Source organism: Tachysurus vachellii, chromosome 8 (assembly GCF_030014155.1).
Source record: "Tachysurus vachellii isolate PV-2020 chromosome 8, HZAU_Pvac_v1, whole genome shotgun sequence".
NCBI lineage: Eukaryota > Metazoa > Chordata > Actinopteri > Siluriformes > Bagridae > Tachysurus > Tachysurus vachellii.
In genome coordinates, this window is record NC_083467.1 from 9,301,502 (window position 1) to 9,318,319 (window position 16,818).

The 16,818-nt window shown below is 40.3% G+C and overlaps 1 protein-coding gene across 2 annotated transcripts in view; it reads right to left on the reverse strand.

Annotated features, from left to right (window-relative positions):
* Positions 1-16,818, reverse strand: part of dachd (dachshund d) — a 113,265-nt gene that overhangs the window by 31,812 nt on the left and 64,635 nt on the right. For both annotated transcript variants that reach the window (XM_060876109.1, XM_060876108.1), the window contains exons 3-5: positions 13,976-14,137; positions 524-696; positions 42-177 (exon numbers count right to left, since the gene is read on the reverse strand). In XM_060876109.1, the coding sequence (XP_060732092.1) occupies positions 42-177; positions 524-696; positions 13,976-14,137 (471 nt within the window). The remainder of the gene's footprint in view (positions 1-41; positions 178-523; positions 697-13,975; positions 14,138-16,818) is intronic.

The following is a 16,818-nucleotide window of genomic DNA, read 5'->3' on the forward strand; positions in this document are numbered from 1 at the left end:
GAGGGAGGGAGGTAAGAGAGTGAGAGACGGAGCAGACGTACGCATTCTGTCGGAGGAGCTCTCGGTGTGTGCGGGTGAGCTGGAGACGCTGCTGCTGCGCTGGGACGAGGGCCGGCTTCCCGGCCTCCTGCCATCTTCCAGAGAGAGAGCAGGGGAGGGACTGTCAGGCACCCGCTCCTGCCACAGACACGAACACACACACACACACACACAAACACATGCACACATCCACAGCTATTACACTACACCCAGCCGGCAGTCGACAGCTCTGAAAACAGCATCTCGTGCCATCGCTTGCTGCTACAGCGACTGTCAAGGTGCTACTCTAACGGCACAGAGCGCGGGCTTTTAATTCTGCGATCCTCCATTTTTCCCTCTCCCCCATCCCTCTTGTCTGTCCCCTCCCTTCTCCTCTATCCGAGGCTATTATGGGATCATGCGATCATGCAGCGGAGCCCCATCCTCCCCTACATCTGATGAGAAAATGTGCACGAGGCAAAGAGCCAGCGGCACCGTGTGTTACCTTAATCACTGATGTCACCATTCTGGAAGGGGCACTCTGTCCCTGTGCTGCGGCGGCCATATTGGCTATGGTGCTGAGGTGGTTCATCTGACTCATTGCCATGGTGACTGACGCAGGAGGCAGGCTGACAGGGATCAGGGGGTGGGGCATCATCATGAATGGCAGCTCCAAACCTGAGAGAGGGCAGAGACGGGGGCAATTAAACACTCATTTTAAAAGACTCATTATTTTGGCATTAAAGCTGAGTAAATAGTGGTTAAATGAAGACAGAATGAGCGCTCAGCATGAAACAGAATCATCGTCTTATTCGCCGCTCTGCCATGTGGATGATGCTGACAAACCAAATGTTCGCTGGAATAATAACCACTTCGCAAAATTCTACACAGTAATCTTTCCCTGTAGTATGTTTACTAAGCCGCTATCTTCATTAGCAATCGGCATAAATATTTTACAGTCGATGTTAATAAAACATACGCTTCCATCCATTGTAGTGGTATGCTGTAATGGTGAAGTTAATGATAACAGAGATGAGAACGTCTTCGATGTATCATAATTAAGGGCTTCACAGAAAGATGTGAAATGATGAAAATTAATGTTGCACTATTAATAGTAAATGCATCTCAAATGCTGTGACTCTGCGAAAGCAGGCAGACCTGAGAGTCATTACTGAAATAACTAGCTAAAATAGTGCTAATTAAAAATATATAGGCTTTTAGAAGCCAGAGAACACACACACACACACACACGCAGTTACTTGAAGCCTTATATTAACTAAATGCTAGACATTCCTTGATTTCCAGTAAAAAGGCAGGATGACATTTGAAGTTGTGTTCAGTTCCATATAACCGGAAGCCGGTGTGCAACATTCATGTATGGGATTAAATAGTTGGAAGTGAAAGGGTCCCCCCTGTTTCAAAGGACGTGCACACAAATAAGGTCACAGCCCGGTGTGTGTCCCTGAACTGAAGACCTACTCACTGTCTCTACTGTCTTTGAACTGGCAGATCAAAAGTAACGTGGAAATTTTTTGGTCTTCAGCATTCAAAGGCTCCACTCAAGTGCTTGAAAAGAAAACTTCATCGTCTCCGGTGGAATTGACTGTGCTCCTGCTCCTCTCTCACTCTCTCTCTCTCTCTCTCTCTCTCTCTCTCTCTCTCTCTCACACACACACACACACCTCCCTCTGTTACTTGGCTCAAGGTAAAAGGGACAACAACACAAGGGGACAATACACCAAACAAGTCTACTTTGCTTTTGTACAAAATATCAGTGTCCAAAGGGTGAGAGCGTGGATCTACACCAGGAAGCCTTCAGCTGGAGCAATTGAGAAGGAATAACAACAACAAAAAAAAAACACTCCTCTTCTCTTGTGTGTCATTGCTTTCCTTGGAAAAGCACTGCTGATTTCCATAAGAAAGCTGGCCAGTGGATTCACTAGCAAAACAAATTCCCTAACATTAGAAAGAAAAAGAGGATTAAAGACGAAGAAGCCAAGCAGGACCATGTAAAAGCGTCTCTCCTCAAGTGCTGAGTGTGAATCAATTACCATTGCCAAGACCGGACTCAATTAAAACGCGGTGCGGTGAGATCGCAGGATACTTACCCTGCCACATCTAAACACACTGAACGAGCTGTTCATGCAAATATCCACCTTTCAGAGCTCGCTGAGAGCCAGATGGAGCAGTGGGATTCTCAGAGGAAGATCTAGATTTCAGTAAATCATCATATATAAGATGTGTGTGTATGTGTGTGTGTGTGTGTAAAACTACGGCTTTGTCATTTAAATGGCCCTGCAATGAATGACGACCAAGTTACACTGAATGTAGTCTTTGAGAGACTGTAGCTTGGTTATACAGTAGCATCCTCCAGCATTTAATCTCTCTCCTTCTACCTCCTTTCATCTTTTTAAGTGATCTTCTTCCTCTATGTCCTATTTGATGCACAGGAAGGACTCCTACTAACAAACTACAAACAGTTACATTAAGGTTTTTAAATTGACAACAAGCAAAGAATCGCTTATACAAGTTTACTGAAGTGGAAACGGACACTAATACTTCTTTAGATAGACCTGGATCTATCCTTAGATAGATCTTGTTACACAGGCATAGAAGAACAGTTATCGTCCAAGTTCCAGCTAATTAAAGCCGTTTGCTAAATGTTAACCAAGCACAGTGAATAAAGTGAGAAAAAAAATTGTTAACATTTCAGGCACTGAGGAAAGATTGTTAAAGAGGTGTTATTAGAGCTGCTCCATTTACATTTTTTCTACATACGTCGTACATCATCATTGGATGCATCACACCACGTGATACCCTGACCTTAGGCATGAAAGAAGGTCATGGAACAATTAATAGACACTCCTATAAAAGTGAAAAAAAGAAGAAGAAAAAGTATAAAAAGAAAAGAAAACAGATGAAACAGTGTAAGATGTAGACCAAAAGATTTTATTTATTCTCAAATGAACTTGGATTTCTTTGAGTTTGGATTTCTATTTCTGTTGACTGACAACAAATAGTACAAATATACTCTCTCTAGGAACTATTAAGCTAGCATTAAGTAGCAGAACAGAAAACACAAATCAGTACACTAATTAATCTTAATACAAACACACACACTGAAATCCAGCAGGTGTGTGTAGCTAGCTAGCTTCCTCTGTCTCTGGCTACTCCTCTTTCAAACTCCAATTCCCACACACACACACACACACACACACACACACACACACACACACACACACACACACACACACACACACACACCTGTCTCTCATTCACAACCCACCTGAAATAACCTGGTTAATAACCAAACTTCTCCTTCTTTTTCTTCTACTTCTTCTTTTCTCCTCCTCCTCCTCCTCCTTCTTCTTCTTCTTCTTCTTGTTCTTCTTCTTCTTTTCCTTTTTCCTCTTTTTGTTGTTGTTGTTGTTCTTCTTGTTGTTCTTCTTTTTCTTCTTCTTCATCTTCTTCTTTTTTGTTGTTGTTGTTCTTCTTCTTTTTCTTCTTCTTCTCCTTCTTCTTCTTCTTCTTTTTATTGTTGCTGTTGTTGTTGTTGTTGTTCTTCTTCTTCTTCTTCTTCTTCTTCTTCTTCTTCTTCTTCTTCTTCTTCCTACATCTTTTTCTGATTATATTTTCTGATAGATTTTGATATTTTCTTTCATATATATATGATATATTCCTTTATTTTCTAAATAGACATTCCTTGATTTCCAGTAAAAAGGCAGGATGACATTTGAAGTTGTGTTCAGTTCCATATAACCGGAAGCCGGTGTGCAACATTCATGTATGGGATTAAATAGTTGGAAGTGAAAGGGTCCCCCTTTATATCCCTTTATCTACTAATAGTTATTTTTATATCAAAGACAGTGGTGTAAAAAGCACTTGACTACATGTCATACTGTGTATGATTGTGTATGTGATGAATACAATTTGAATTAGAATTTATTATTATTAAGAGTAGTAGTAGCATTAATGTTGTTGTTTGTTGTTCATAATAACCCAAAAATCCAACCAGAATAATGACTTAATTCATTAATTCTCCACTAAAATGCCTAATAAATGATTTTCTAAAGTTATCTAAACACCAACACTGAAAATAGTGCTACTTTTTATTTTATATTTCTTTTATATTATATTTAATAATCTGATAAACAGTTGGTAGTCAGTAATATTTGATAGAGGACATATGTCCCATAATTCTACCTTGTCCCATAATTCTACCTTGCAAAACATTTATTCTGAACTAATGTTGAATATTGTTTCCTGTCAAAGAAACAACAGAAGCGTTTAAGCCTTTATGATATTACAGATTCCTTCAACTCACCCTGACCTCAGCTTTAAACACTACACCATTATCTCATGTCACTTTATATGAAAGTAAACTCTCAAGACAAACTTGGAGAAGTTCCCAGTACTTCATAAAGTACTGTGCAAAAGTATTATTTTAAGATTTTGTGAAGTGCCTTCAAAAACAATCATAGATTTTTATTAAGCAGTAAACAGTAAAATGGTTCATTTAAATTTGAACACTTCTTCTGTCTCTTCAGGTAAAACCTCAATTTTTTTTATTATTATTATTATTTATTTGTTTTTTATCAGAAACATGGCCAACTACTTAATACTATTTTAATCAAAAACAAGTTTTGCAGTATAATGTTGGCTTTTTACAAATTAAATAATAACTGGAATTTCTTTTCTTTTCTACTGACACTGATACATTTGGCAGAAAATAACAAAAAATAATAATAAAAAAAAAAGTAAAACATCCCATGCCCAAAACTTTTGACTGTATAACTACAATTTACTGTTTACTGTGTAAGACGAACAGGATATATCATCATAGCAGCTGTAAAAAGATCACCACGTACGAGCACAATAGAAGGAATGGAGTTATGCTGCCACTGTAGCCATGAGCTCTTTCTTCTGCATTATTCTGGTGAGGCTAGAAGATTTCCCTTGACAAAAATTAAACCAGTTCCTACTTGGCACTTTATTATCTCTTCAACTGAGTGATTTATTGTTTGTGGAATGAAAGCAAAGAAGGAAGAAAATTACATTTTCGGCTGAGCTCGGGTCCACCCTGCTTCTCCTCCTCCGTCCTAAAAGAGCTCACAACAAACAATAATGTCAGCTGTAATTGATCCGAGGTCGCCAGTTAGCCCTGCAGTAAAAGCCCACTATTTAAGCGACAATCCTCCCCTGCCTGCTCCTCAGATGCTGTCTAATGAAGCTGTCTGTCTCTGCTATTTACCTTCGCTTAAATGGAAGGGGAAAGATGTACTGTATGAGCCCAGGCCAGAGAAGATTTGCTTTCCTTCCATGAAATAGGACCTGTGGATGCCTGTGGAATGTATAATTGGTTGCTGCAGTCAGGGATGGGCCTTCCAGCACTAATTAAATGACTTGTTTCCAGCCCTATCTGTCTTTGTTTGTGAGCGCACTGTGATGGAACGATATGTCACACATGCCTGTGTATGAGCAAACACTTTCTGTAGATCGGAATGAACAAAACCTTCAGCCGTGTGAACTGACATATTTAAACGCAATTTATTTTTTTTCATCGTTCTCACAAACTAATAGACCATTTTTTGGATGTTAGGCAGAATGTGATGTTGACATTTCTACCTCTCGCTAATGTAGATAAGGCTGAATTAATGATCTTCATATAAAATCCAACATCTTTATTAGCCATCGCTCCACAGTGTGTCATGAGGGATCTTTTTAAAAGATTTTGGAAATGATGCAGATGTATTTTTTTTTTGTTTTCTGTTAAAAGGGACACTCGAAAAAGCCATTAAAATATAGCTTGTAATGTAAATACATTCTTGCTGTGATCCCTTTTTGGCTATTAAATCAAGCAGAACAAAGATGCACACGAGGTACTATTGGAAATAAAAGCAACGAGCCCTTCAGAGACAGAGAGGAGCCTGGCATGTTGGCACAGCCATCGATTGTTTTCTTATTCACAGATGGCATAGCCAGACAAGGCTGCTAAACCTTGTAACTCATTAGGAGCTGCGGAGGAGAAGGTACTTCACTTTGATGTAGCCACCCACAGCCTCCCACTGTCAGCACGAGACTCTTGGAAAAAAAAAAGTCTAATAGAAAAAAACCTGTAAAAAAATCCTTGCAAACACATGTTGCAATTTACAACCACCAGCAGATGATACATGATTTTATGTGTTTGTGGCCATATTTTCTAAAGCCAAGGGAAAATTTCAGATGTTGACAGAGATAGAGAAACTGCTTCGGTATGCAAAATTTACTATTACCGATCTAACGTAAGGAGACTTAATAAGAAACAGAGGGTAATAGAAAGAAAACATCTATTACGCACTTGTGAGGATAGGGAGTGTAAAAAATAATGGCAACAAAACATCTCTGGTTTGATGAGGTAGCATAATTACACCGCCACCCCCAAGAACCATCAAAGTAAACATGTGGTAAGAATTACGGAGGAGACAGACAGCATTGTTGTGCATTATTTTTTTTTTCCTGCAGAAGGATAAAGACCCAGCAGCAGTCTTTGGCATATGGTGGAGTGTTTTTATTCCAGTAACACTACCTGTTACACAGACTGGCCATTAATAGACAACATGATGCTCACTATCCACACTGGGAAGCTTTTCTACCTCTTATGAGCACTTGATTCTTCTTTTCTAGAAATTTCTGGTTGAGAACTAGTCATGTCTCAGGGCTACAGTGCTGGACAAGACTACGGAGCTGTAACATGATCTGCTTAACATAATTATCCACATCAAAGAAATCCAGACATGAGCCTTCAGGATACATTAGTGCAAGCACACCCAATCTGGACTTGAATTGGTTTCAGTTTAAATTTGTCCCATATCATTCTCAATAAACCGCAGGCAGTGCGGCGGGGGGAGACATTACTAGCAGCTGTTTCCACTGAAAGCACAATATATTCAAGAACAATCAATAACCTCCCTCGCAAGGGATCGTGACACCCAAGCAGAGCGAAGAAGCCTCTCCATCTGATACTTAGCAAAGGATCCCTTTTAAAAAGATTGCTTTCAGTCAATGGCAGGCAGTTGTCATTTGACTCGGACTCTGAAATTAAATATACTGAACGGCGTTATCAATCACTAAGCATTGGGATGTATGGGGAAGGATTGAGGGGGGCTAGGGAGAACCGGGTCTGGGGAGCGGCTTGCGAGGCGATGAGGCTGACCATTGCACCATATGTTTTAATTATAAAATTCGCTTCCCATCAGTATGCCTTCCGGTCACTGAAATTCTGATCCAAAAGTATACTTATGTGATGGGATGTGAAATTCCTCCTGAAGGTATCTGATATATGTCATACCTAAACAGCCGTATTTGATGTCTTTTATTTAGACAGTTATTTATACAGAATCAGCACGGCTTAAGAGATTTTGCATGAATTGCTAGACTATACATCATGTCGAGTGATTTGATTGAATTCATTTTTCCCCTTATTGATTTTAATATGTCCTTAGGAAATTTTCTTTACAGAAAGTAATCCAGGAAGAAAGGCAAGGCTGTGTCTATAATGAGCATTTGAACTATGACTAATGGAAGTAACTACAGTATATCCATTGGCAGCAACACGGCAAAGTATAATCTTGAATGGAACACAAAATGGAAACAATCAGATGCCAGGTGACAGTGATTGGCTGTCTGAACAGTCAGTCAGAAACATCCATCCATCTATCCATCCATTTTCTGTAGTGTCTATCCTACACAGGGAATTTGGTGTCTATCCCAGGGGACTCAGGGCACAAGGTGTGGGACACTCTGGACGGGGTGCCGACCAATCCCCGGGCACAAACGCACAAACTAACACACTGCGGACCATTTAGAGATGCCTTGCAGCCTACAACGCATATCTTTGGACTAGTGAAACAAACTGGAGTACCCAGAGGAAACCCCCAAAGCATGGGGGCACATACAGGGAGAAGGCAGAAAGGCATGCATCAAACCCCCAACCCTGGAGGTTCAAATCAAATATGCTAACCACTGAACCACTGTGCCCCTCCCCCAACCAGGAACATGTCAATTCAATTAAAAAACTCTATCTCTAAAGCGTGTCTAATAATAGACATTCTCACGAAGACGACATGAGGAAAAAGCCTTGCAAAAAAAATCCAGATTTAAAAGTGAACCTATCTTCTTCTGGGTGTCAGTGGGATTATAAACCATTAGTGTATACAGATGTAGAAGAGTAGGACACGTGTGATGTGTTTTGCCATACGGAGAGATTCACTCGTCTAACTGGGGTTAATGGTGTTCTATGCATGACAGATGAGCTCGATGAACATTCGCTGCATGTTCATTTCTCATTCCTTAATCCCAGGAATGCTAAAATCGCAATAATTGTTTCGATATACACGGCGCACTTTATCACATTCTGTTGCATCCTTCACGTCATCGCAACCGCGACGCAGCACTAATACCGCTAATGCTCCGTGCTCGACGCTAGTTCTGGGTTCGGCTTCCTAATTGAGTGCTGACCTATTGGAAGAATATTTTTAAGCAGCCAAAGCACATACATATTCCACATTACAGACTGCAAAACCTTATCATCTGTGAAAGGTTGAATGTCATTTATTACATGTATCACATTTACACCAAGTGACACTGTCTTTTCAAATTGCGCTGATCTCTTCACTCCAATCTTTAACTCCAAAGGTCACTCAATTCCACTTATAAATTCAACCTGACAGAGATTAGTAAAGAGGGACAGGCAAACACCGCTGAATCCAGCGGCTTGAAATTAATTCATCCAATTAATGAAGAATGAGCTCTAATGCTGATAAGGGTTGACAAGGAAACTGGTCACTTGCTTTTTTTTATGGCTTGCCTGTGCTGTCGTGAACTAACCCGATGAGACAGCGATACAAATATTTGCATTATGGTGCTTTATGTACCATGCACCCCTCAGCTACAGTACTAATAATAAAGCAAGGGCTGCGACTTGTCTCAGAAATGACAGAGCTTCATATGGGTCATTACAGAAAATAATCTTTAATCAGTTCCTAGTTTGTGATCTGTTTCAGCGATAGGCGTCTGTATAAATCTTTGCATGTCATCGCACAAAAAAGACAACAACCGGCAAATAATGTGCATCATTATTAAATAAATAAATATTTGTATTAATTTTTCGATTTGATTATGCTGTTATCGTTTGAAATTTCTATTAAAACCTCTGTCTCTCTCCACTTATCTGTCACCTGTCTCCCAAGTGCACAACTCACTAATAGAGGCAGAAAGAAGACGAATGCCCCAGAGAAGCCTCATCTCTCGCTTGAACCGACTGCGTGTCTCTAAACCCATATGCGTAGCTCTTACTTCTTGCTTCCACCCAGACAAAACAAAGCTGAGGAATGTAAACACAGGTAGATTCAGACGGTTATGTTTTGGAGAAAATCTCCTTTTCAAAGTCACTTAATGATTGAGTTAAAGTGGCCCTGTGACGTAAAGACGGAATGAATCATTTCCTTGGTCTGCGTTGATATGGCTGAGAGGTGGCTGAGAAGCGGCGGACATGTTTGCACCCACTGGCTGTAGAGTGGACATTTTCTCAACAGCTCTTGTCAAAAGAGACAGAGACACAGAGAGAGAGAGAGAGAGAGAGAGAGAGAGAGAGAGAGAGAGAGAGAGAGAGAGAGAGAGAGAGAGAAACTAAGATAGTGTTTGCAGTGTGATGTGCCACATTTAGCAAAGCAAGGCCACCAGCTGAAAGAAAAATAAATTACAAAGAGAGATCCTGGTTGGATTTGTCCTTCCACGGTGTAGGATTTATTATTAGAAAGGACATAAACAGACTAATTAAATCACAGCAGTGGAGGCTGAGATGACAGCTGGTGCTGTGTGTGACCAAACAGATCCCTATCAAAGAGCAGGAGGCATGGCTCACTCAATCCAGCCTCTACGGGAAGCTATTTTAAGAGGCTCTCCATCGAACGCACATGCTTTATATGCGAAATGAGGGCTGAATGTACATGCAGACTGACTGCACAGGACCATCGCTCCTGCAGTCATTTAAGGTGTAAGTTTTTATTCTTTGTGTTTTAACCTGTGCCAAAAAAGATGTGAGTTCTCATAGCTTGCTGGCGTTCACTTCCTTTTACACATCGCCCCGGATAGTGAAGAAGGTGGTTGACATGGTGAGGCATTGACAAGATGGTACATGACAACACACATTTTAATCTGTATGTTAGTCTGTATTTCTGGTGCAGGTAAAAAATAAAAGCTCCAGGTTCAACACCCGTTCCAAAATACTTGTTTTATTTTTTTGTGCACACAAAGACACAAATTGTAAAGACACTATTACAAACTGTAAAATTTGGCTCTGTGGAGCAATACCTCAATTTGGCAGGAAGATGAATAATTAATGCGAGCTTTTAAGCACTGCTATTGGTGAGACCGCAGATCTGAAACTATTGACAAAAAAAAAAAATGGTTTTAACAAGTCAATGATGGCTGGAGCAATGGGAACAACTTAATCAATGGTACTGCTACATTTGCAAACAAGAGCTTGAATGATAACAGCAATAATTGCTTATCCTCTTCTCTGATTTTTTCCTCACTCTCTGTCTCTCTTTCATGTGATGTCATTTCCTATTGATTCCTTACGGGATGCCATAATGAGACGTTTCCCTGAGTTCGCTTTTTCTTTTTTCTTTCTTTCTTTCTTTCTTTTTTTTTTTTTTAAAAAATGACTTCTTCACCCTCTCTACTAACAGAAATTTGCAAGACGCACTAGCGGCTAAACCAAAAAGGATTAACTCCCATATCCAACTGAGAACACAGATAATGCTGGGTAATTGGTAAAAAATGAAGATGAATGGGACAGCAAGATAAGGACCAATTAGCTCCTCCATGCTTACAGCTGCGGTCCCGCTACAGATCCATCTTTGGAGTCGTGGCCTCCTCTGCCAGAAGGAGCGAGGCAGAATTAGCGCTCCTGACCCGGCTGGTGGTGGCTGGAGGCCCACCCATCATCTACCCTTCACTTCTTCTTTAATTCTGTCTCTGTCACACACACACCTGTCACCGGTCCCATCGTGCCCCCCCGACAGCGTAGATCCAGGGCTGGGCCAGGTCTGAACACGTTAACTCACTAAACTCGCTAAACTAAAGAAACACACAAACACACATACACACACAAGCCTTTAAGTTTGCGCTGCTTATTTCATTATGGCAGCATCATCTGGTTGGTGATACATACAATTCCCCCATCTAATTATGGGGAGGATTTAAGGTCCATTAACGTTGCCGTGGCGAGGAATCAGATGCAAAATGGCACCCAGTGGCCACAGGAGCAGCTTTCTTTTCACCTCCTTTTTTTTCTTTTCTTAGCCTACAGCTTCTAAATACACAGGTTATGATTTTATTTTCTATTTCTTGGACTTAGAAGCAGCCAGGTGTTAGTTGGGAGGCAGCTGAATGCATTTCTCCAGCGGATAAAGGTTCTGGTTCAGGTCAGTTTAACCAGCTGAAATGGATCACTGTTTATTTGTCTCGAGGGCAGCATGTCGCACATGTTTTGCTTGGTTTGTGATCCATAATTGTGCTATTTCTTGTAAGTCTATGGAGCAATCTGTATTGTGCAGAGGAGGAACCCCAACCCCTTATCCACCACCACCACCTCCCTCACCCTCATCCCTAACACCAGCACCACTACGTCTGCGTAAAGAAACCAGAAAGTAATCAAAAGGGGCCTGAGCATTCCTTCTGATCGCTTAGTATGTTTGTCTGTTTGGCTCTAAATCAGAAAGGCCGTCTCTCTTTTTTGTTACAATTAGTAAAACCGACGCAAAGAAGAGGTCGACCGTGTTGAATATTTAATGCGGGGGGGTGGCATTAGCCTGTTCAATTTACATCGACACAAAGACAACACAAGCAATGCAAGTCCTGAGGAGAACAGAACGTCCTTCACACTCTGCCTCGGCCTGTCTGTGTCTCAGACAAGATGCAGACAATGCAGGAAATCTGCATCAGAAAGAAGCCTTTTTAAGTGGAGGGCAATATGATAGAAAGAGATACTACCAGTATGCGCTCTGTAATTAAATATTACACTGCTTTTAATCTTATTGAAATGAATATCAATAATATTATTATTCCTGTAGAGGTATCACATTGCACATTGCTTTAAGGGTCTGAATAAAATCATTTGGTTGGTATGAGGAAGTTAAAAAAGCTTCCCTGAAAAGGTTATGTGAACAGCTGCTCGAATGCAGAATGAAATCATGTCCTGCTCTTGACTGTTCACAACATAGCAAAGTTCCCCACTACTGTAGTCATCGCTATATCCATCCGATGATTTAGAGCCCTACATTCCAGATGCATAATATGCTCGAAAATAGCACATATTAGGTATTCAGGGTCTAAAGCAACAACAAGAAAAGAAAGGAAATGTTCTGGAAAGGAAATTTACAGTTCTGTTTTTTCTTATTCCTTTTTTCCTACCTCGAGTGAAATGACCTTTCTGGTTTATTGCAGTAATGATCGTGTAGGGTGAGAAAACTGCACTTGGAGACAAGAATGGAAAACACTGTCTATTTCACTTAAAAACCTAATTTATGTGGCAATTAATAGCTGAAAGAAGCCGCAAACTCCTCGGCGGTAGGCTGAATAAAACCAGCCATATTTTTCCCTCTTATCATGTGGGTGACTCCTATTGGCCACCCTGTCACAGTAGAGTGCTTGATATAAACAAGAGATTGCACAGACATCCAGGAATCAATATTAGGATGGCTTCAGTACCAAACATCATTTGTCTCGGCCCCCGTTTCTTTGACCAAACGAAGTATTAATTCAAATCATAAATCTGAGGGTGATTTAAATCCCGGAATGAGAGGCCTGCCCTGCCTTTAATGATTTATTTTCTACATTTCTGCGAGCGAGAGATTTGTCCATACGTGGTGACAGGTCACCTTCAAACGCCAGAGGCAGACTGTTCATCACCATGCAGACTAGCATCTCATCGCTGCGAGTAAATATTAAAGTAAAAGAATCCAATTGATTGTGGATGGGCTGGAGAGGCATCGCTGCCATATATTTTACTCACAGTCACTAATGCCTCTCTCCTCTTGCTAGCCCCCCTGAACCCCCCTTACCCACCCCCTCTGCCAATGCTGGGCCCCGAATTATTATTCTTCTGGGAGCAGGCATGCTCAAGGTTACAATTTAAATTGTAAAAAGATAAAAACAGTTTCTTATTAGCTTCATTGCCACAGCCTTGCCTATTCCGTTTCGCATTTATCTCTATTTCGGTGACCTCGAAGCCCCAGCGTTGTTGGCTGTGGACTGATGACCTCAACGCCAATGCATTCTCCTTTTGTTAAATCTGCTTAGGACGCTTCCTGTTTGGGCCAAACACACAGTGTCAAATGCAGCTGGGAAATCCTAAACACATGGCGGATATATTCAGGGTGGAAATCACACGAGTAATTCAGCTTAGGGATTAAGGGTATCATATGTAATGGATTTGTGCTTTTTATACTACAGTGTGATTTCCACAAAGAAATAGCTTTAAGTAATGTTGCATTAAAAGAAAACACAGAGATGTAAATGTATCTCGAAAAAAAATTATTAATTGAAACGGGACATTCAAAGGCAATTTTCTCCACCAAATTGAATTAGTGACTTACTTAATAGCTATTAGCTGAGTGCTCATGAGTGCTTTTAATTTGTTTTTTTTTTGTTGTTGTTTTTTTTTTTTTTTAAAGAGCTGTACCTGGAGATTACGGGTTTTTAAACAACGAACGTTTGCTCAGAGAGCCACTGTATTTTCTAGCATTAGTTTAGATAGGTTGCATAACCCAAGACCATTAATCAGTTTGTTATGTGCTAGTTTTACAATTTTAGTGCAGTGGACCAGTGTTTCAGTTTAAAATTAAAAATAGTCTGAGCTTTTGGGAGAACATATCCCTGAACTTTAGGAGATGAGTGATAGTGTGTGACTTACCCACACTGGAGCTGAGGTCTCCGTTCTCAGAGTCGATGCCATGCTGCGTGCTGTTGGCGTGGTAACTGCTCATCACCTCCAGCTTGATCTTCTTCACTTTCATGGCCTCTGCGATTGCAGCATTGGTGGCGGCGGCTGCAGCAGCAGCTGCGGCTGTGAGACCTGCAAATCAAACACAAGAAACTCACCAATGCTGATGATATTTGAAAAAGAATCCGCGCTTATATATTATTGGAATATTTGTATGCGGATGTTAGAGAGAGTGAAGAGAAATTATGCTTGTCATCACAGGCCTGGGAGTAAGTGAGTAGTTAATATTTAAACAGAGTGGAATATGTGAATATGCCACGCCGCAGTCTTGAGAGAGAATATTTGACAAATTGTGTGGCACAAATATCTTCCAGAGATGATGAAGACAGATGATCTTACAGGTAAAAGGAAAGACAATGACACACATGGATTTTTAGCTCCTTGACACTGTGTATGTTCCAACTACTGAAATGTCAGCTGATCATCCTGGCGCTGCTGGAAGTAGAGCAGAACATTAGCTTCCTCATCAGCACGGTTCGTTTTCTCTTATTCAACTGATCATCACAATGACAGGATGTTTTCAGTCGGAAGTCTGACTGTCGTCGGCGTCGTCTCTTATTTCTCTCGTGCACGCTCTTACTGTCTCCCCAAATACACCGCAGACGCCGTGGTGCTTTGATGGTGACAGATGGAGTCAGAATAACATTTCAGAAGTGACATGTTGCCATGGTTTCTGTTTGTAAATAAACAGTTTGGGTATGTATGACAAAGTGGAAACAACAAATCAGCAGCAGGGAGAAGCTTCCAATGCAGAACAAACACACACACACACACACACACACAAAAACACACAGACATACATTCTCTTTCTTTCTCTCTCTCTCTCAAACACACACACAAAACACACACTCTCTCTAACAAACACGCACACACACACACTCAAAAACTGATTCTTAATGTTGTTTTAAATGTTAAATATAGAGTTCAATAAGAAGTGTGTAAATCATTATAAACTGATGACTGTGAGTTATTGGAATCAACAAACTCTACAAAAATATTTCCATTTCTATTTGTATTTTAAGAGCACGTCACTGCACACCTCAGAAAAAAAAATACATTAAAGTTTCTTGAGTGTTGGCAAGAAAATATTTCAAGAAAGGTTCAAAATTACCCAGAGACTCACTTATAGTATCGGACAATTTCATGACATTCATACGGCACCTTAATGAGAAAGTGGACATTGAGAATCTAATTCTTCCTTTCTGCCTCTAATAAATCAGCTCCATTGTGTTTAATGTAGTTCTAACAGACACCACCGCACAGGAGAAGAGGAAAGAAAGAGCAAACTGGCTCACTGTCATTTTTTTTGGTCATTTCCGATATACCTGAGTGACTTCTAGAGGCTGAAAGAGAGCGCGGTGAAAGACGTCTGGAAGTCATAAATGGAGATTAATGAAATGATGTGAATGGATGAATGGAAGCAGAGGTTCCAGCTGCGGTGCTCGCTGCACACTGTCATTTCATATACACAGTAAATACACTGCTGAAGGTCTGTACAATACAATGGCACTACACTAGTGAGAAAGCACCAGAGGAAAACATTTAGTGTAATACTTTTTAACGCTATCGTTAACATTTAATATCCTATGCACCTCGCTCCCTCAGATCTACCAGCACTGCTCGATTGGTCCCACCATCTCCCAGGGTAAGAGGTAAGTATACAGTAAGACTCTTTTCTGTTCTGGCATGAATTTCCCCTAGATGTCCGAACTCTTCCTGAAACAATAAAACTAGCACTATTTTTTCCCCTGTTTGTTGTATGTATATATTTTTAAAATAAATAAATAAATAAACAAAATCTGCGATGGGTTGGCACTCCGTCCAGGGTGTATCCTGCCTTGATGCCCGATGACGCCTGAGATAGGCACAGGCTCCCCGTGACCCGAGGTAGTTCGGATAAGCGGTAGAAGATGAATGAATGAATGAATGAATAAACAAAATTTTATGCTGATGGTATCCTAGGTGTGTAACCAAGTAAACAAGTGTTAATGTATTCATCTATAGAGTCCTCAAAGCACTTTTTAAGAATAAGGGATATGCCAAACGCATTAAATGTACAGTAAGTAAGTGTAAATGTGTAATGAGACTGACGGGTACACAGTGAAGTCCCTAAATTTCTTAATGTTTTGATTAGAAATCGTTTCGACAAAAAGTATTTAGAGTTAAGTTCAGCACGCCTGATGAGTCTATAATACTGAAAAAGCCTTATTTTAAAATTTCTCTTGTGTGATGTTTCACCTTGACCATAAAGTCAAATCCATTCCAGTGCCACGGTCTGACAGTTTGATGTACGTCAGATTGAAACTCGTGTTTTGTGTTTTAAATTCACTCCAAAAAACACTGGAATGTCATTTCAGCCCAATATTGTATACTGAAATATGACAGAAATTGTATCCTGCAACATACACAAAGGACATCAGAGCAGACGTATCTTAATCATTGCTTATTCCCAGGGCCAGATTTTTTGTGGATAAAATGATAAATTAAATGAAAGTGAGTTAAAAGTACACCAGATTGATAAGTAAGTATACCAGAAAGCAAACTGTCTGCATGATTTCTGAACAAAACAGCGCATCAAACAAAACAAAACTTAACTGAAATGCTAATTAAAACACACACACACACACCTTTATTTAGTAGATTGTGACTTCATTACATCTTGTGCTCAATCGCTGAACTACTAACGACAAGGCTAAGTAATAGGGTGGAAGCTACATATTGTTAGAATAAACCAGATTAACATAACGATTACA